This window comes from Harpia harpyja, chromosome 11, assembly GCF_026419915.1.
Source record: "Harpia harpyja isolate bHarHar1 chromosome 11, bHarHar1 primary haplotype, whole genome shotgun sequence".
NCBI classification, from domain to species: domain Eukaryota; kingdom Metazoa; phylum Chordata; class Aves; order Accipitriformes; family Accipitridae; genus Harpia; species Harpia harpyja.
The window spans coordinates 9997283-10016361 of record NC_068950.1 but is presented as its reverse complement, the minus strand read 5'-3'; the positions used below and the strand labels follow the sequence as shown (position 1 = coordinate 10016361).

The 19079-nt window shown below is 38.1% G+C and overlaps 1 protein-coding gene across 12 annotated transcripts in view; it reads left to right on the top strand.

Moving 5' to 3' along the window:
- The window catches only part of CEP350 (centrosomal protein 350), a 79390-nt gene that overhangs the window by 8133 nt on the left and 52178 nt on the right, over positions 1-19079 (top strand). For 9 of the 12 annotated variants that reach the window (XM_052802708.1, XM_052802714.1, XM_052802709.1 and 6 more), the window contains exons 2-9: positions 3373-3458; positions 5111-5154; positions 6099-6213; positions 6975-7107; positions 9910-10520; positions 11057-11167; positions 14985-15098; positions 18184-18327. In XM_052802708.1, the coding sequence (XP_052658668.1) occupies positions 3383-3458; positions 5111-5154; positions 6099-6213; positions 6975-7107; positions 9910-10520; positions 11057-11167; positions 14985-15098; positions 18184-18327 (1348 nt within the window). In that variant the 5' untranslated portion in view covers positions 3373-3382. Of the gene's footprint in view, positions 1-3372; positions 3459-5110; positions 5155-5243; positions 5374-6098; positions 6214-6974; positions 7108-9909; positions 10521-11056; positions 11168-14984; positions 15099-18183; positions 18328-19079 lie in introns of those variants that run through there. The other 3 variants (XM_052802711.1, XM_052802715.1, XM_052802713.1) reach the window with 2 other exon arrangements.

Sequence of the window (19079 nt, the reverse complement as noted above, 5' to 3'; positions counted from 1 at the left end):
ACTTAAGATCCTCATAGCCTTATCCAACCTGCAGATAACCTTTTGCCATCACTGCTGATTCCTCAGAAGTTCTTTGGCTTTTCGTGTGTTGAGCTCAATCTCTTTGTTTAAGCTCTATATTAAATAGTGATGGATCATTTAGTTTAGCAAAAAAAAAATCTTTTTGAAGCAGTCATTTCAGAATGTAATTTTTACAATGTGTTTCTTAAAGTTTTTCATGGGACATTGAAACAACTTTTGTATTGATGTAAAATGTATTTTAAAAATAATTTAAACTTCCTTTGCATAATTTTATAGTTTAGTATTATTCTCTGATCAATATTGATTTCAGTGTATTTTAGTGTTTAACTGGTTCGCTACCCTCCATGCAAGTCCTATAAATAGGCATGACAACTGTGCCTTGATTTATTTCTTTTTTCTCCCCCAGCCCCTAGCTGTACCCTTGATAGCATTAAAGTGTCTACTCTGTCTGGTTTAACTTCTTGCAGAGACAGGGTATTGAATTATACAAGTACTTGGTTTTTGTAGGGTGCTGCTTATTCATGTAAGCTATAGCAATAGGAAAATTTATTTTAGTAATCTGTGGAATTCAAAGGTTGGTGGGAATTAACATCGTTTGTAGGCAGCTTTTGAAAAGCTGATAATTTCTCCCACCCTTCCAAAGGAGGGGGAGAGGGACATCTAAAACCCAAACCCTTATAGTTATGAAGATTACATCGCGACTGAAAACTACTGCAGAGTTGCCTTCCTGAAGCTGTAGACAGCTCCAGAATGCTCCGTTCTTACATGTCTGTTTTTTTCCAATCAGCAGCAACCTGAGTTAAGCAAAACTGCTTGGTGGATCTCAGCTGGCTGCAGTGAAGCCAGTCAGAGTCATATTGTACACTTGGAGCTGGCACTGCAGGTATTCGTTAGGAGAAGTTCAGCAGGATGCTTTGTGATTACTTCCCAGCTTGTACAGAAAGGAGGAGAGGTTGAGTGGCCTTTTATACAAAGACATCATATACTTTTGAACCAAGGCATTGAGACAGAATTACTGACCATTAGTGATCATCAGCACACATCTGTGAGTTGTTAGTAGAACTAAGGTGTTCTCAAAAGTGTGTTCACTGTTTGTCTGACTTGTGTTCTGTTCAGCTCACGTAAAGGACTGACACCTTTTACTCAAGTGTCAGGATGAAAGGTGTAACAAGCAATTACAGACTTTTTTAATTAATCTGGTACTTTTTGTAGACAGTTAGAGAATACACGGAGTACATTACAATACTACATTCACAGGGGCATCATAAAGTAAACTGTATAGATTTGTGTGTGTATAATAATGAGAACAATTCTAGTCCCTGACTAAGTTCTCCTGTCCATACTAGTAATTCTAATGATAAGAATAAATCCCAAGCAGTTACATGAAGAGATATACTTAATCCCTTAGGAAATGGTTGTTTGTTCAGAAGTTCTCTTATGCTAAATTTACATATTGAGTAGGTTTTGGTATGTTTATGTTTGGGCAAGAAACTGATAGTGGTATGATAAGACATTTCCAGCAGCTCTCAAAATTGGTTCTTTATGGAAAATTCCCCCATTTTTATTAATATTTGTTTTCTAATTTTCTAGCACAACAGCTCTTTGCTCCAGTGATGGAGAAGATCAGTTAGATGATTTCCAGGGCAGAGCAGCGTTATGATTTACAGCATGAACGACGTGAGGCACAAAGCTCCCATTCTGCATGAATGAGCTCTGCAGCACCTGTCTTAGAAGCAGAATTTTCTAACTTCACTTGGCTCACTGCCCATAGCTAGATGCTTAAAAACCAAACCAAAACACCTCCTGCTTCTTTCTAGAATTTCTGCATTATTGCAGACTTCGCTAATGTGTGTGTATGTGTGTGTTTCTGTATGTACATATATGAGCTCTCATACCTTTTCCACACCCTTTCTAACATTTATTTGGATTCTTTAAAGAAAGGCAGAACTAAAGGTCTTTCGAAGACCTGTGTTCTTATTATTGATAGCCTTTCTTGGGGGCATAAGAACAGTTTTGTGGGATAACTTACTGTCATAAATACAAGCTATATGACTGAGTGTGAGGACCAAACTTCACTCTTGGTCAATGTGAGTATCCTTAAAACCACATATGATAAAAATCCTTGTCAGAAAATATACAGACAATGATCTGCTCCAGTAAGTATTACACAGTGTTAATTTTGTGGGATGTTCGGTCACCTTTTATCAGAAGAATGACCTTTATATTTGAATGCTCTTTTATGTGGCACACTATGTAGGGAAGTTAAAGCAAAAGAAATTTTCAGAAAATAAGAAAAATGAAAAATTATATCTGGGAGTGCATGAGAGAATAGAGAGGAAAATGTGCCTTTATGACTCTCTAACAGGTCCAGAACTTCCTGTATGAATTTGTGGTCACCTAATTTTTTCTTTCCATAACATAAATGTCCTCAGTCTGTTGTGAAGACAGCTCAGTAAGCACGTGCCACCAGATAGGAGGTCATTGGTGAGAGGGTAGGGACAGTGCTGACTAATCAGAGTTCTTGCTGACTGTATGAACTCCTCTTAGATCTCTTAAACTTACTTTTTTTCTTATATAGCACTTCTTTAAATTCTGTTACAACTTTACGTATGACAGCCCATCTTTTGCAATGAAAGTATTGAGAAATAACTATTTGCATAAATTACCTGTCTTTTCTTTTAAAAATTATCTTTCGTGATTGAGTAGCGCTTTTTTTTTTCCTTTATTAATAACTCCTTTGGTGATGGTGGCTGCCTGGTTTGTTACTCAGAGTTCACACTTTTTTCGATTCACTGTGAGTGTTGCCTTTGAAGTTCACAGGAAAACAATGGCAGCTCCAGTCCTGTCTTTTTTCCTGGCTGTAGTGTCACGCGCAGAAGTTCTGTTCTGCCTTTTCCTTTAACAGAGGCAGGCAACACAGTCATCTGTCACTGGTGGAATTGCGGGTTTTTTTGCCAAACGTTCGTAGGTTCAAGCCATGTAGTGCTGCCTCTGTTACCCATTCATGTGCAGTATTTTGGTGTGGTCATCTTCAGACTTGTTGGAATTCTTACTACTATGATCTAAATTGCGTGACCTCTGGGTTTCCTTTTATCAAGTTCACCCTTCTTTGTAACAAATAAGAACAAAAGCAAAACCCTCTTTATCCACAGAATTATGTGGTTTCTGAAAAACTGCAAGCTATAAACACATTTGTGATTTGGTGCTGATTTTCTGATCTTGTTCATGATGTGAGTTTGAAGTCATCAGATGAGGTGAACATTCGTCATAGTGATCAAGGTTATGTTCTCTTTAGCATAAGATACATTCGCTCTTACTTTATACCTCTGATTATTACATGACTTTTTGTAGATAAATTGACATGATGTGGAGCAACAAGTCAAATGAGGTGCCTCTACAAAATCCAAGGCATAATCAAACTAAGGATTCTACCAGAGGTATGGATTTTCTCTGTTTTATTGCCCTGTTTTGGAAGACGTTTTATCATGAGTTGTTTGAAACTTTGGGGAGGTTTTATAGTAAGCATTCTGCTGTCTCAATTTGGAAGCTAAGACCATGTGTTACATGGCTTCCTTTTTGCAGAGATAGCAATTTCATACTCTGATCTGCAGAGTATTTGCTGATCTGCATTAGGAATTGCCAGCCTGTGATATGGTTGCCAAGATGGCACAGAGACAGATTTTCTTGAGTGCTGTAGAGGAGGAGCAGTGCAGGAACAGAAATGGGGAACTGTAGGCTGTGGAAAGAAGTGAAGAAGAGCCTGAGAGGCAATTGCTCCCGACTCTTGCTCAGTTCCAAAGTGGTGGAGAGCTAGACACTTGAATAGCAGCAGTACACTGCCACTAAGATGACTTACAGCACTTCTGTCTCCCTGAACTGGAGAAATCCTGTTAGCTTTTTACTGTCATGATTACTCCGTAATTTAGGAAAGGAGGGGGCAAAAAAAAAAAAAAATTACAGTACATCCCTGAGAGGAAGAAAGCTCTAGTCTGCAGAGCAGCTGAGTTGCGTGTTAAGTCTGTGGTTCAAGATCAGTCTTATGATCTCCGCTATGACAAAACTGGACTCTAGAAGTTATTTTGAAAGTGGAGACAGATCATTATTTTATCTGTAAGAGGATGTTATTGCTGATTGTGTCCTGCAGTATGTTCTGTTTCTTTTAAAATTACGTACCATGTGAAACTGAGGTGTTCTGTAGACATGCAGCACCATCTCTCGAAGTCAAAGCAAAGTTGTTTCTATGCTACTTCCTTAACCCTCTTCCTTTGTGTTGTTGCATCTTACCTGAAATGAAATTGGCAGCTTTTTTACTACAAGGAAAAGGTTTTAATTTTTTTCCAAACTCTCTAATATTGCTACTCTCCATGGTTCTGATGCACATTGAAGTTTTGGATGTTGCATTGTGTAAACCATTAGATTAGAAGACCATTAGAAACCAAAAGAAGAGGGCAACTGAGGAAGTAAATATTTTTAGAGGAAAATACTACTGCATCCTACTGAACTGGATTGCACATAGACCATGTGATACCTGTTTAGATTAAAAGGCTGAAGTTGATTAGTGCCTCTTGCTTGTTCTTCACAAATATTGCTTCTATTTTTTTTGTAGGGTGTACAGTTCAAAAAGATTACTATTCAAAATTCATGTGTTCAAAGCTTGGGTTTTGAGTAGAGTGTTTCAGTGACCATGTATTCATGCTTAGTTTAATGAAGAAGAAAATGGAAGGGGGAAAAAAAAAAGTAGTTAAACTACAGTGTAATGGAAAAATGTAAGATATTTGTGTTGGGGTAGATAACCAGCTTTATTTTATCTTCTAAACATCTCCTATAATGTGTGGTAGATTTGATTTCAAGTGTAATAATGCATTCAACCTAACTTAGTGAACGCATTAAATTTTACATTAAATACTTTATTGCTCTGTTAAGATGAGTCTTGACTGATAACAGCCTCTCATAGATGAGATTTACAGGCTGGAACTGAGTCATTGAAAGAACTCAATTAGTGAGCCCATGAAAATTGTTTTGAAGCAACATTTTATTTCATTGTTTTCCATGTAATGAGAAATCTATTTCTTTGTTTCTGCCCTGTAAGATCTAACTGCAGCATGGGCTACTTTTTCTCAGACTAAGGCTGCTGTAAGTACTGATTTTCTTCTTTTTCTTTTTTTTTTCCTTACTCCTTTTCAAATCAGTTACCGGCTACAAAAGCTTTAACCAAAGTATTATTTTGCTCAGTGATTGTCTGTTCAACAAGTTGAAAATAGGGCAAGCAGTTGGAGTACATGCATGTTGAACATTGTTGTATCTTGGAAAAAGTTTTTGACAGACAGTAGAAGAAATTTTTGCCCCAGCAAGGTTAGTCTTGAGTATAGTAATACGTGCTGAGTCTTGAGTGTAATATGACCTTTCTGTTTAAGAAAGTGGTGACTTACAATTTTCTTGAAAACTTGAAAAAATAGCTCTCCCCTGCTTACCCAGTCCAGTCAGAAACTGGGACAACACCATTGTATTTAATATTTTTAATCTTTGAGCATTGGAATTGCTGTCGTTCTGTGGGAACTTAACTTAGGTGCTTAAGATATCACACTAGTTTCTAAAACCTGGCTTCAGTGAAGCCAAATAGCTTCATGTTTTGGGGAGTTCAGCTCTTTCCCGTAGCCTTGTCCCTCTCTTTTTTTAATAGCTGAGCATCAGTGTAGGGTTTTACACGTGGAATCTTGCATCATGCTCCATTTTGGAGAGAGTATTATAGAATTTATTCCAAGTGGAATTAATATTTCATTCAGGCCAAGCATTAAGACTCTGAATGGCATGTTGTTACTAATTTTTTCACAACAGCCTACTTATGGAAACAAAACTATACAACAAAACCTAATTTAGATAATCTTTTTAAACAGAACTTAATATGTAGTTTCTGGCCATAAGGCTATACAGTTTTCCAACATCAGCCTTGTGGAGTTGCTTTTGCCTGCAGTTTTATTCTTTATGAAAATGTGGAAAACTTTGTTATGTTAGGGGGAAAAAAATGTAGCTTAAAAATTGAAAACAATATTCTAATTTGCATTATTTTTGAATTCTAGCTACGTCATATAGAGAACAAATTGGAAATAGCTCCTACCAGCACGGCTGTATTTGATTCTGTCATGGATGCCAAGAAGCCCTCTGCTAGCGCTAGCAGGAAAATAAGCAGAAAGGGTATGTATTATTGAGGACATAGCGTGTAAGGCAGGGTAAAGCCACTGCATTCTGGGAAAACTTGATTTCTCCTCCCTCCCCCTAAGTTGCCTCCTGTTAATGATCTTTATTCATGAAACTCTAATTGCCTAGGAGAAACTAATGTTTGCTTCACTTAGCTTAGGAAGGAAAGTGTGCTATCATAGTCACTTGGTTAGAGAGAGTGACAGGACTTTCCCCACGCTGTGAATGAGCAGTGCTTATCCCATTTTGATACCATGTTTTTGTGGGTGTTAATGATTTTATATGCCTATGTTTACACTGGACTAGCTGTTTATATTTTTTAATGTTTGTCAACTTTTACACCCTGATAGAATGCTAAATCTGATGCTTCCTTTATTTCACGTAAGGAGAGTGTTTGCTTATAAGAAATAAGCCCTTGTTTTAAATACTAACTTTTCAGAGCATTCTGGTAGCGTGCCACTGGAGAAGAACAGACAGATCGACCTCTAGTGGCAACATAGTCAACTTTTACAGATTTAATTACTTATAATTAATGTTTAAGTGTTATTATCTCTCTTTAAATATGATCATTGTTTCAAGCACTTACCACCTTGCTCCTAGTTGTTGAAATCAGCTTGTTGAAAAAGAGAGGGACTTTAAATGCTATTTGGAGTGCTGCTCAAACCAAAGGAAAAACTGTGTTCTTAATTGTTTAGCCCCAAGAGCTTTCTCTTTCTGGAGAGATAGGTACATAGAAGATTCTTTGGTTTCTGCTTCAGCTTCCCGGTCCTCCAGCCAAAATAAATCAAGCAAGGAGAAGGCCTCACGCAGCCCTCTTCGAGCAACCACTCTTGAAAGCAATGTGAAAAAAAGCAATCATGTGGAATTTCGTGAACCATTGGCTTCATACAGGTTAGTGCTGGGACAGTTGATTATTAAAGAAAAATATGCTAGGATAAGAATTAAGCTGATAGTGATGTTTTTGATGACTCCTCAAAAATTGATTTGCTTCCTTCCCTCACCCACTGTCCTGGTTTAGGCTGGAATAAAGTTAATTTTCTTCTTAGTAGCTCGTGTAGTGCTGTGTTTTGGATTTAGGATGAGAATAATGTTGATAACACACTGATGTTTTAGTTGTTGCTAAGCAGTGTTTATACTAAGTCAAGGACTTTTCAGCTTTTTATATTGCCCTGCCAGCAGAGGCTGGGAGTGCATGAGAAAAACTGGGGGGGGACACAGCAAGGACAGCTGACCCAAATGAGCCAAAGGGGTATTCCATACCATATTATGTCATACCCAGTATATAAACTGGGGGAAGTTGGCTGGGGGGCACCGTGGCTCAGCAATTGGCTAGGCATCGGTCAGCGGGTGGTGAGCAATTGTATTGTGCATCACTTTTGTATATTCTCTTAGTAGTAGTAGTAGTATTTTCCCTTCCATTTCTGTTAAACTGTCTTTATCTCAACCCATGAGTTTTACTTCCTGCCCCCTCCGCCCTGGATTCTTTCCCCCATCCCACTGTGTGTGTGTGGGAGTGAGCAAGCGAGTGTCTGTGTGGTTAGTGCTGGCTGGGGTTAAACCACAACACCCACCAGTGTTGGACAAAAGTGTCTTCCTTTTTAAAAAATGTTACAAATTTATTTTTTGTTCAGTAAATGAGAGTTTAAAGTCAAATCTGTTGAAATGGGGCCAGATCATCAAGTTGATGTGGCTGTGGCCTCAGTGGCCCAATAGGTTTGATAGGTATTTAGTTTTAGTAATAAGGACCAAAAAGAGTATTTCCTACGCTTTTCCAACTTTTTTTTCATTAGTTCTTCAGCACACGTTCCCAAATGTATTACCATAAGACAGCGTAGACCAAGAACATCTAGTACTGAAGATGCATTCAGTTTTTGTGTGTGTGAGAAACCCAAGTAAGAACACCTGTATCAAGGAGAAAAAGTGGCACAGAATATTGCAGGCCATAGAACATGGTGGGGTGTGAGGAATGAAGGAAAATACGGAAAGCCTGTTTTTTCTAGCTACGTTAAGTACTGTAGTGAATATAAGATGCCTCAAAAGCTTTCAAAAAGACAGACAACCTGCAGCAGAAATAAACTAGTTATAACTTGCTGTAGTATCAGAGCCTAGAAGACTTTTACCATAACTTCTTCAATTCCCTGTGTTTTATAAGCAGTGTGTGTTCTTTGCACAGGTATCCCTGATGAATAGCTTGGTTGGGTTGGTAATAGTTTTTATTGGATTCTAACACATACTTTGCATTTTTTTTCTAAACGTTCTCCCAGTGAAATCAAATTGCTGTTGACTGATTGGAGTGGAGTTGGGACAGTGGTATTTTTTTTTAATTCCACTACATCTCTATTAATAACTGTTATCCTAACATCTGAGTTATGGTCTCCTTTTCCATTTCTTGTGTCAGCTGTGAGGTTCTTCTCCTTCCTTGTTGCGTGGGAGGCTGATTTGGATCGGTTGTGTAATCTTAGGTCAGTTTTGTTAATTGAACAGCTATGGTGTCTACCCTATCTGGAATAACTTACATCAATTACTTTTTAAAAAAACTTAGTAAATTTAACAGACTTCAGGGAGAGGAAGAAAATGAGAGCAGCTAGATTCATGCCATTATATCCAATTGAAAAGAATAGCTTTCTTACAATAAAACGACTGTGTGGCATTGGGGGGATTAATTTGGGGATTAACACCAGAGCTGCTATGTTAACACATTACTCCTTCTCTGAGAACAGCCTGTAGTCAATGCTTGAAGTGTGCATAGGAAAACAAAACCAGAATAATGGGTAGAACAATCTGTGTGTGTGTATATTTATATACACTTTTGGTGAAATTCTATGCAATTAAATCACTCAACTTTTATGTTGATTGGTAATGATTACTACACTATTGAACAGGAGTGTGCTACTAGAGAAAGAGAGGTAGACAATTTCACAAGTACAATGTTATGACCTGCCTTAAATGAGTTCTTTAAACATACTTGCTGAAGAAGCAAGCCAGGTAGCTTAGGTGCTGGATTTTCACATCTTCAGCCCCTCATCAGTAAAAATATTAAATACATTTTTGTCCTATCAACGTATGTACCATGAGTGTATTCAAAGATAGAGTCTGCTTTTCTGTGAAAAATTGCTAAGAGATCCTTAGTTTGTTGAATTTCTAAGCTCTCGGTAAGCTCTACATTTGTTGCAATACAGCCAGTTCACTCTGAAGTTCTTGTCAGGGGCTTGCCTTTTTAATGCTCAAACACAGGGCAGGGGTTTTTGGTGCAATTTATTTGTCTTCTCAGCTAATTGAATGTCCTGTTGAGGAGCTGTGCATGTGTGCATAGCTTTATTTTAGAGAACATAGATTAATTATTCTTCTCAAGTTTTACATTTGGTTTTTATTTAAAGCTTTTTTAAATTGAAGGGCGACATTACGGCTTGCTGATTTTCTACATGCCCTAATTTCAGATCTTCAACTTTATATATAGTCCTGTTCAGACAGAGGGTGCAGAAAATGAAATTTTGAACAGAAACCTCTTTCAGTTTTGTCAGACTTGCACTATTGAATGTGTGGTGATCAAACTTTAAAAGAACTTGCCTTTTAAGTAGAGAGAAGGCGTAGGAAGTAATTATTTTAGTTAATGAACATGCTGATTGCTGGGTTGGAACGTCCTAAAGTTGTATTTCTGATGGTGACTTTTTTTTTTTCCTTCTATTACATCAGGGATACATATAGTTCTCTGTCTTATCACAGTTCTAGCCAACTTGAGGCCAAGCAACTGCTCTCTAGTTTGGACTTCAGCGAAGCAGAAGGGAAGACTGAAATAACAGGCCGAATGATACATGACCGAGATGAGCACGATCTACACAGCAGAGATTTTGAAAGCCCATGTTGTTCTGCTGCAGATGAGACTGTTGTTAGGTATTTGAATGACCGGCCAGCAATTGATGCTTTGCAGAATGAGGCATTTCTTAAGGTTGCAGCACCTCCAAGATTGGAAGAGGAAAAAAACAGTGGCTGCAGAGGAGATGAAAGTAGCACTAGAACTCAGAGTAACACATCCCAGGACAGTGAACTGAAAGTGTCTTCACCTTCTGCCACAAGTACTTCTAGTGCTCATAGGCTGGAAATCTTGAAACGGCGGCAGCATGATGCTAAGTTGGAGAAGCTGAAAGAGCGGATTCGAAAGCAGTGGGAGCATTCTGAAGAGCTACGTGGCAGAGGGCAGCACTCAGGATATGCTGAGCAGCCTGTCATGATCACAAATGTGGAGAATGCAGTGACTCCCAAAGTCAGGAAAGTGGCAGCTGCACCTGCTGCTCCATCATACAGAGGTACGGAGGTGCAGATCCCTCCCTGTTGGTTATACATGGTGAAGGAGTGGAGTTCAATTCATTGCGCAATATGTCAAAGCGTGGACGTGACTCATAGCTGTGTTTGGGCAATAGGGGAGTGGATAGCGTGGTTTGATCAGAGATACAGATAAGAAAGAAAAGAAATTCTTGCCAATTTACAGAAGTGTGGATTCTCTTGAAATTCTTCCTGTCTCTTCATACAAATTACTAAAAAAAAGCAGCTTGCTGTATTAGTGTTTGGGTTTATTTCAGTATGTTTTTTTATGGTCCCAGAGTTTAGTAACGTTGTATTGATTGAGAAAGCCTTTCATGTTTTTAATAATTTTCTCTTCACCCAGTCTACTGTTTTTCAACTGTGAGCAAGTAGCAGACTGGTATATTGCTTTATTCTAATTTAGCATTAGAAATACAAGTAGTTCCTTTCTTACTTGGCGGTTTCCTACCTCTTCCACTCTGAAAAAGCTTTATTTACATTTTACGCAGTTATTTTAAACTCTTAAATTGTTTACTTTCAGGTTTCAATCCTGCTGAAACAAAGATTCGCAGTCCAGATGGGAAGATCTGGCATGAGGAAGAATTTCACATTAGTCGGGAGCTGTATAGAGATATAGCACTCCAGTTAACAGGTGAGGCACAAACTGGATTGGTGAGGTCACACAACCTTCTCTAAGAGGCAGAGAAATATATTTTGTACAAGTCTACAAAGTCATGGAAACAAAAAATTGAAGCAGTGTTAAATATACTGTACTTCTTTCCACAGGAGGAGTAACTTGTTGAACACTAAAATGAATAAACAAATCCTTCTCCCCATTCTCTCATTAAAATACTTTTGATGGAAAACCAGTACTGAAAAGAATCAAATGATGGCTTTTCTTTGAAATAAGAAAAAAAAAAAGTCTTTGCTAGAACAATTTTTGTTTAATTTTGTGACTTCTTTATACATGTTCACATGAATGAATGAATGCAATTTCCTGTTTAAAAGGACAAAACCAAACCACTTTTTGTTTTGATAAAACCTATATTATCTCATGAGAACAATTTAGACCTTGGGGGGTTTTTTTGCCATTTTTAACGTCATTAAAGTGATACGTGCACCATATACAGTATGTTGAAGCCTGAATTCTACTTCCTTCAATATGGTGTTAACAAACACAAAAGTCGGTCTTGAAGCTGCTGTGGGAATTGTTAGTGGTTTAGTTGGAACATATAGGTAGCTAAAGGGGAGATGCGGGGTATCTGCTGTGGAAAGTCTCTGGGAATACTTATTTAAAATGGAGTAGGTAGCCTGCATGAAAGGGGTATGCCTTCAGCTATGTGTTGTGGTGAGATTATATGGCATTAGGTTGGTTTAGTATCTCTGAACTTGTAGAACTTTATTGCTTTATATCAGAATAATCCAAGTCTTGAAGTTCTTGGAGAAATTTGTGTCCCAGAGATTTGTACACACGGACTTTTTTAGAGGTCTTCCCTGGACTCCCTGAGGAGGGGGACAACAGGTAGACCAGAAGAAGATTCAAGAAACCTTTTAAATAATCTAGATTTTATTTCCTCTACAACTCTTTTACCTTCAGTATTAGAAGGCTTGCATAGGATATGGGAAGGGAGACTGTGTAACTTTGTAGTGGTAAATAAACAGAACATTACCCCACATGAGGGAGGAGGAGGGAATGTTGAATGCTAAAAGCTTAGAAAACTGTTACTCATTCCTCTTTGCTTAATGGTCTTTTGAAAAACATTAAATATTGTTGTTGTAAAATGGCAATACAGGAAAAAAGATCTTTTGTAGGTGATGAGCTCGTTTAGCAACACAGTATTCTGATGCTTAAAACTATGAGCCAAGATGATAAAAAAATGCTGTGCATTTGCTTGACAGTTATGCTGCTAAAAGACCAAAACAATAATACATGCTTTATGTTTTCAAATGGACTGCTCCAAGACCCAGTCTTTATTAATTTTTCACCCTGGAAAACTGCAGTACCATTGGCAGGACTTTTCTCTGGGTGATTTAGGGTAGGATGCCCAAGTGTGCTTTTTGATTTGCTAGGCTGGTTGCAGTGGAGCGCTGTAACGTTGAATTGCTTTTGACTCGCTGAGTTGGGATGGGGGGGAAGAGATCAGATGAATAAAAAGGAAGAGAATGGAAAATAAAATCCCCTCAGAACCTAGGTTTGCAGCTTAAGAGTTTGCGTATTAAAAATAACTTTTCTCATTGGTCAAAACATTTAAGACCAGAGGAAAATGTGTTGAGATTGTAAACCTGTAGGTGTTTTTGTATGTTGATAATACAGTGGCTGGTATGGAAATTACTAGACTTCAGTTTTCTTTTGCTTGTACAGCTTGACAAGGCACTGAGGAATTTTTCTGGAATCACTCATAAAAAAAGGTTCAGAAAGAAGAGCCACTTCTTTTCAGTAAAATTGTTTTGCAAATACTCTATTCAGCATCAGTCCATGAAAGTAATGCCAAATTTCTAAAGGCTTTTAATCTATGCTAGCATTTATTTTTTTAGTTTTGACAAGCATAATATAAATGATTCATGTGCTTTTTATAGAAATCCAATTTTTTTTTAAAGTTTTGTTGAAGAGGTCCAATTAAAAAGATGTTTGGATCATGTGTTCACTGGACTTCTGTCTACAAAAGGAAGGATCTGTGTGTGTGTTCACCCATAGTCCTGTCCTGATGCCATGTGTAGAACAGCTGTCGTGGAACGTGTCTCCTTTCTGACCTGAAAAGATTATATTGAATAGCTGATTCCAAGTAATCAAATGCTGGTGCTGCACATAATATATACTATAAATGTATTTTTAGGTTGTCGGATTATTTATCCATGTGTTAATTCTGTATTAAAGTTACAGCACGTGGAGTTTTTCGTGTGTACAATCAGTTGTATCAAAACTGTTCCATGCTCTCTAGTACTAAAATAAGCGGTAAGATCTCTAAGATCTACAGAAGCATTGTTCTTTACTGCAGCAAGATTTTTACATGTAAGCGTAGACCATCAAGAACGTCTTTGTTTTCGTTTAGCAATTAGGCTAAAGGATATTGTATGGACCCCAAGCTTCCAGTAATTTGGGCTTAAAGATGGTCAGGATTTGCTGTACTAGAACAAAATTGCTGTAATATGAATAGAGTGAGTGGGAAGCAGCCTGCGGTTTCCTGGTATCAGGAAGGAACTGTTTGTCACTGAAAGAGGTGAGGAGGCAAGCTAGATATCTGCAAATGCTGTCACTGAGGCCTCTGGTACTTGATGCATTGATTCTGTCTTCCCTGCGCTGCTTGTCAGCCTCAAAGACTACTGGAAAATATTTAAGGAAAGGATATTAAGAGGGAGAAAGACTCTTAAAATTCCATTCCCACATCCTTTAATATGACCTGTTGTTCTGTCTCTGATACTTCCTATGGGCACCCATCAGAGAGTAGATTCAGCTGAAATTAGGGGCTGTAAAAGTTAGTATTGAAATCTAAATAAAGTTTCAGATCTATCCATGGAGAGGGTTGCATCCTGGTTGTTTTAGGTTGTCTGATCACATTCTTTATAGAATAGGAACAAGAAAACAGTGGTAATAGTGGCCATGGAGTTCCTTATCTACAGTTCACTTTTGGGATTAAGAAATGAGCATCTTCGAGGCATGTAAAGTGCTTTAACAAATCTTTGAAAATGTCCAGTGTAGACTGCTGAGACTATAGAGCTTGCCTGTCCTTCTTGAACAATGCTTGTCTCTTTGTACCTTAGGCAGCTGGGAAGCCCACTCAGTGGGGTGGTGATTGAGCCACATCTCAGGTTTTCTTTTTGTTCTTTGCCCTAATTTGAAAACATGGTAAAATATGACTTATCTTTGGTAAGTGTTCCTGGCATCTCTAAAGCCTAAAACCTGATTGTGTTGTAAATGAGGGCTTAAGTGATACAGAATAGTTCTGCATCACTGGGTGCATTCTGCGACAAGTTTTGCAGAAAGTAGAGCACATGGGTACCCTGTCTTTCATGCTCCAGCGTGGAGGCAACGAGTGAATGTGCTGTCATGCGTTAATGTGGAAGCAGCAGCCCGTGTGTTTCAGGAGTGAAGGAACTAGGTGCTCTTGTGGAACGTTAAGACTGTAAAATGTAATATCTATAGTAGAAGAGAACCAACAATTGTTCCTGTCAAACTGTCAACATTTCTTTTAAAATTGAAAATGAACTTTGTAAAGATCTATTGTGGCGTTGCTGTGGCTTTGCTGCATTCCAGTGTGTAGGTAAACAGCACTTGATTAAAAATTTTCATGCTATGAGGATTTTAAAATGCTGGACTGGGAGTAATTGATCCCAATGTATAATCTGGGAGAGTCAGTGAATTTTATTGTGTTTCTCTGAGTTCCGGTTTTTCAAGGTAAATGTTGAAACAAGCTTGTTATTCTGTGTTCTTTCCTGTGGGATATCACTTAACAGCTTTTGTTTGTTTTTAGAGGATTCAACAGTGAAAGGAAAACCTAGTGAGAGAAACAAAGAGAAAAAAGCAACCAGACCAGTGCGGAAAGTGCAAAAACTGACACGGTTGTCAAGTCCAGAGTCCAAACAAGGTGACTAGCTCTACTGTAGAGGGAAGACTGTGGCACGTCCTTCAGAGATGAGTTTTGTCTTAAGAAATAAAGAAAAATTAAAGCATATTGCTTTCAAAGTCTTCTCAGATGTGCCATAATGCTGTTGTAGTGTGTTTGTAATCTGTATGCTGCATTGGGGATGTGTATGTTTTTGTTGGTTGGTTGGCTGTGTGTGGGGTTTTTTTGGCTTATTTTAATTTTCTGCCTTTCCACTTGCTGTGTGCACCACCTTATGGAAACTGCTGAAGACTGTGTTTCTTGGCGGGGCGGGGCAGGTATCCTTAGGTATCTGTCAGGCCAACACAGACAAAAAGTAGCAATAGCTCTGTTCTGGATCCTGCTTCTGTTTTACTTGTGTTGAAGCTGGTTAGTGACTGAGCTACAGCCCAGTGAATAACTCTGAGAGGAGGAATGGAGGTGATATCAAAATCAGTGCCAGCAGGACTTGCTGTGTTGCACTCCTCTGTGAGGAGGGGCTGCAGTGAAAGCTGTTCTCTTATGTGATTTCTCAACGGGGAAGCAGAGAACAGGATGTCCTTCTGGCTCTTCTCTGGCTGTTGTTCTTCTATGTCCTGTGTCAAGTTGTTCCTGTCCTGCACCTTCAGTTCTAGCTTGATCCATTCTGGCTTTTTCAGTTAGTGAAAGAATGTAAAAACACGTTCCCTGACAAGTCTTACAAGTCTTGATATTTATAAAGGAATGTTTATTTCTTTTACCCATTAAGAATTTTTTATTTGCAGTGTTCTCTGACATTTCCACTGTCTATTAAATAAAATTATTTAGAGAAGATTATGTGAACAGGTTACTGTAGAGCAGTGCCTTATAGTAGAAAATTAACGGTATGTGGAATTCTCAGTGCTTCTTAGTTTTCCAGTAATGTTAATCTTTGATACTGTGCATAGCAAAAGAGTTAGAAAGACTTCCACATCTGCTTTGTATTTTGTTTTATTTTTCATACAAAGTAAGTAGTTATGACTGCAATCACACTACAGAGCAATTTTTTTTTTTCTTTATGTACATGGGAGGTTACGCATCTCTTGCACCTTTTAAGGTTTTATATTTCTCCTTACATACAGTGACCCATAACACTTTGTGGAAGAAAAAAAGCTGCTTTAAAAAATTATTACAAAGGGGTTTTTTAGAGAGTGAATACGCACTTCTGCATGCTGTAAATCATGAAGCTGCATGTGAATATTTTGTGGTACTAGATGCTAATACTTAAAAGTAAGTGATAAGCATAGATTTGCTCCTTCCTATGCTGATCAATTCGTACTTAAGGAACTACACTAAACTAACTTACATATCTTTGACACTTCCGAGTGAGGGAGGAGCACAGCGATTGCTGCAATTTTTAATGGCAACAGTTATTCTCCATAGTGGATTAAATGTGAGGAGAATGATGGCCTGAAATCCCTAGAAGATAAGAACCAGATCCAAGTGGCATATCTGCGATGGTCCATCCTCCTCCAGTCATAGCAGTAAGAAACTGCTTAACATAGCTAAGGCTATAAATAATCACAGCTCATGTTCTGCTCCCTTAATGTGTTTTAGTTCAAACAGCTGACTTGAAATGGAAGATGAGACTTTACACTGCCTTTTTAAACGCATACAGAAGTAATTGAGAACAGTGAGTTCGGCAAGAGAACCCCTTTGGCTGATAATGTCTGTTCCAAAGAGGCTTGTAGTGACATGTTTCAAGTGACAGATTTATAAAATACTTGGATAATTTACAGTGCAAGCAAAGAGTACTGTTAGTAAATGAATGAATAGTGGGCTACAGACTTCTGACTGAAGAAGATTCCTCCTTCTGGTTTAAAGTAACAAAAAGGAAAGAAAGGGGGGTGGGAACTGAGGACTGGGATTGCCAAAACACTATTGGGCTGCTGTCCTGGATTTCACCTGAAGTTGCTTTGGTACCATGTCTTAAAAGTCCTGTTGGGCCCAGAGTACAATCCCTTTTTGTCTGGCTATGTTGTTTTCATGCTGCAGTGTCTGGGTTTGTTTAGGCAGTGCTGTCAGAGGTAGAACCTGAAATTGAATGGTTAGAAATCAACTGCAAATTATGTATTCAAGTTATGTACTTTTCTAGCAATAACATACTGCTAAATGGTCTGAATTAGGTTATTAATTTCCTTTTTTATATGATAATTTTCTCCAAAGCTCTTTAAGGTCATTATTTCAAAACAATAGTTAATAATATTGCAAGTTAGTGGGCTGAAAGGCAAGTTGAATAAACCTTGCATTTAATCTAACCAATATAAGGTAAAGATGCCGCCGTACCCAGTTTTTATCATTTAATTATATGTAGGATGGTAAAATAATACTAATAACATTTTGATTGGGTTTCTGTCACCTGTGAGGTAATCTGTTCTTGAATTAAGTATCAGCTAATAGGGTTATATCTTAACTATTTTCACTCATGGTACAGAAATCACAGCTAGAGGACAGTGAGTTAGTATTGGCATAGAACAACTGCTGCTTGGTATTTTTTAACCTCTCACAAGACACCTGTCTCAGCGATTAATTATCTGTAAAAATCTCTGAAGTTTTTGTTTGGGCTTTTTTTCCTAGACTATCAGCTAATATTCTTTTAATATGAAGATGATTTTTTTTTATCTCCCACCTTTATTTTTGTTCTTATTATTACAACTTTTTAGATGCTTTTCTCTTTTTTCTTATTTTCCTTATTTAAGTGGAGATGAACAGCTTCTTCTCAGACCTCTACAACTATTTCCCCTCTCCTGCCCAGTAATGTTTGCTTATACATTTTAGACCTGTGTAACCCTTTTTTACATCAGTTTTTGTAGGGCTTTAATGTGCTACAGTATGTTCTAGATTGTTACATTGTGTTCTATGTAGGCATGAAGCACTGATAGTTGTGTGATTCAGCTGTTGAGTGTGTTCGTGGTACATCACTGTTACCACTGTTTTGTGTAACTGTAGCCATACCACTTACGCAGAACTAAATGGTACAGAAATGATTAAGGGTTGCAATAAATACTACTTTTTGATACGTTGGAAAATCCATCTAGTGCTTGACTTTTATTTATTACTTATTGTGCAGGTGGAAACTATGTAATAAGTGCATCTTCCTGGCGGGAGGGACAAAAGCTAGTAAAAAAGATACTGGGTCCAGCTCCCAGAATAGAACAGGACAGAAGAGCTGTATCTAGTGACAGAACAGGACGAGAACGAGCTGCCAAGTCTGGTAAGTTGTAGTTTTATCACTGGACTTTTTTCATTTAATTTATTATATAACACTGCATGTCTGCAGAATAAAGAAAATTTCTGAGATAGAATGTAATCAGTTTCTTATTAAAATAACTCCTATCTTTAACCTGGAATTTGAGGGGGGAGAATTTTGCTCACATCCATGATTGGGATGCATAACCTCTCTTCGGGGTAGATTATGAACTTTTCTTGGTGTCATGGGAAGCCTGCCCTGTGCGTGTGACTCGGAGCAGTACATGCTGCGAAAGTGCTCAGGAGCTCTTGAAAAGATGGGAAATAGGTTGCAACCAAAAAAATGGATCACCTGCAATCTGTCTTTGCCTCTTGAAGCTAGTGGGGAAGGGAATGGCTAGCAGTGGTCCAGAGGCCAGGTGAATTTTCCAGATGTGCTGCATATAATACCTAAGCTATGGTTGGGCATCCCTGTTTTACAGGAATTGTGCTTCTTCCAGATACTATATAATGTCATCCATGTGCATCATAAATCTTCATTGATTCCTTCACCAGCCCTTTTCAGAATTTATCCAGAATCTCAGACAGGGCAAGTAAGACATGGTGGTAGCTGCTGTGCTGCTTATGCATGTGAGGTGGTGAGGCTGGTAAGAGTATAAAGGGTGTGAGCTCAGTCTAAGCAAAGGCTGCTAAATTCAGACTATGACAGTGGATGAAGCAAAAGCACATTTACAGTGACATCTGCACTCCTTCCTCATCCTCACTTTTGCAGCTGTT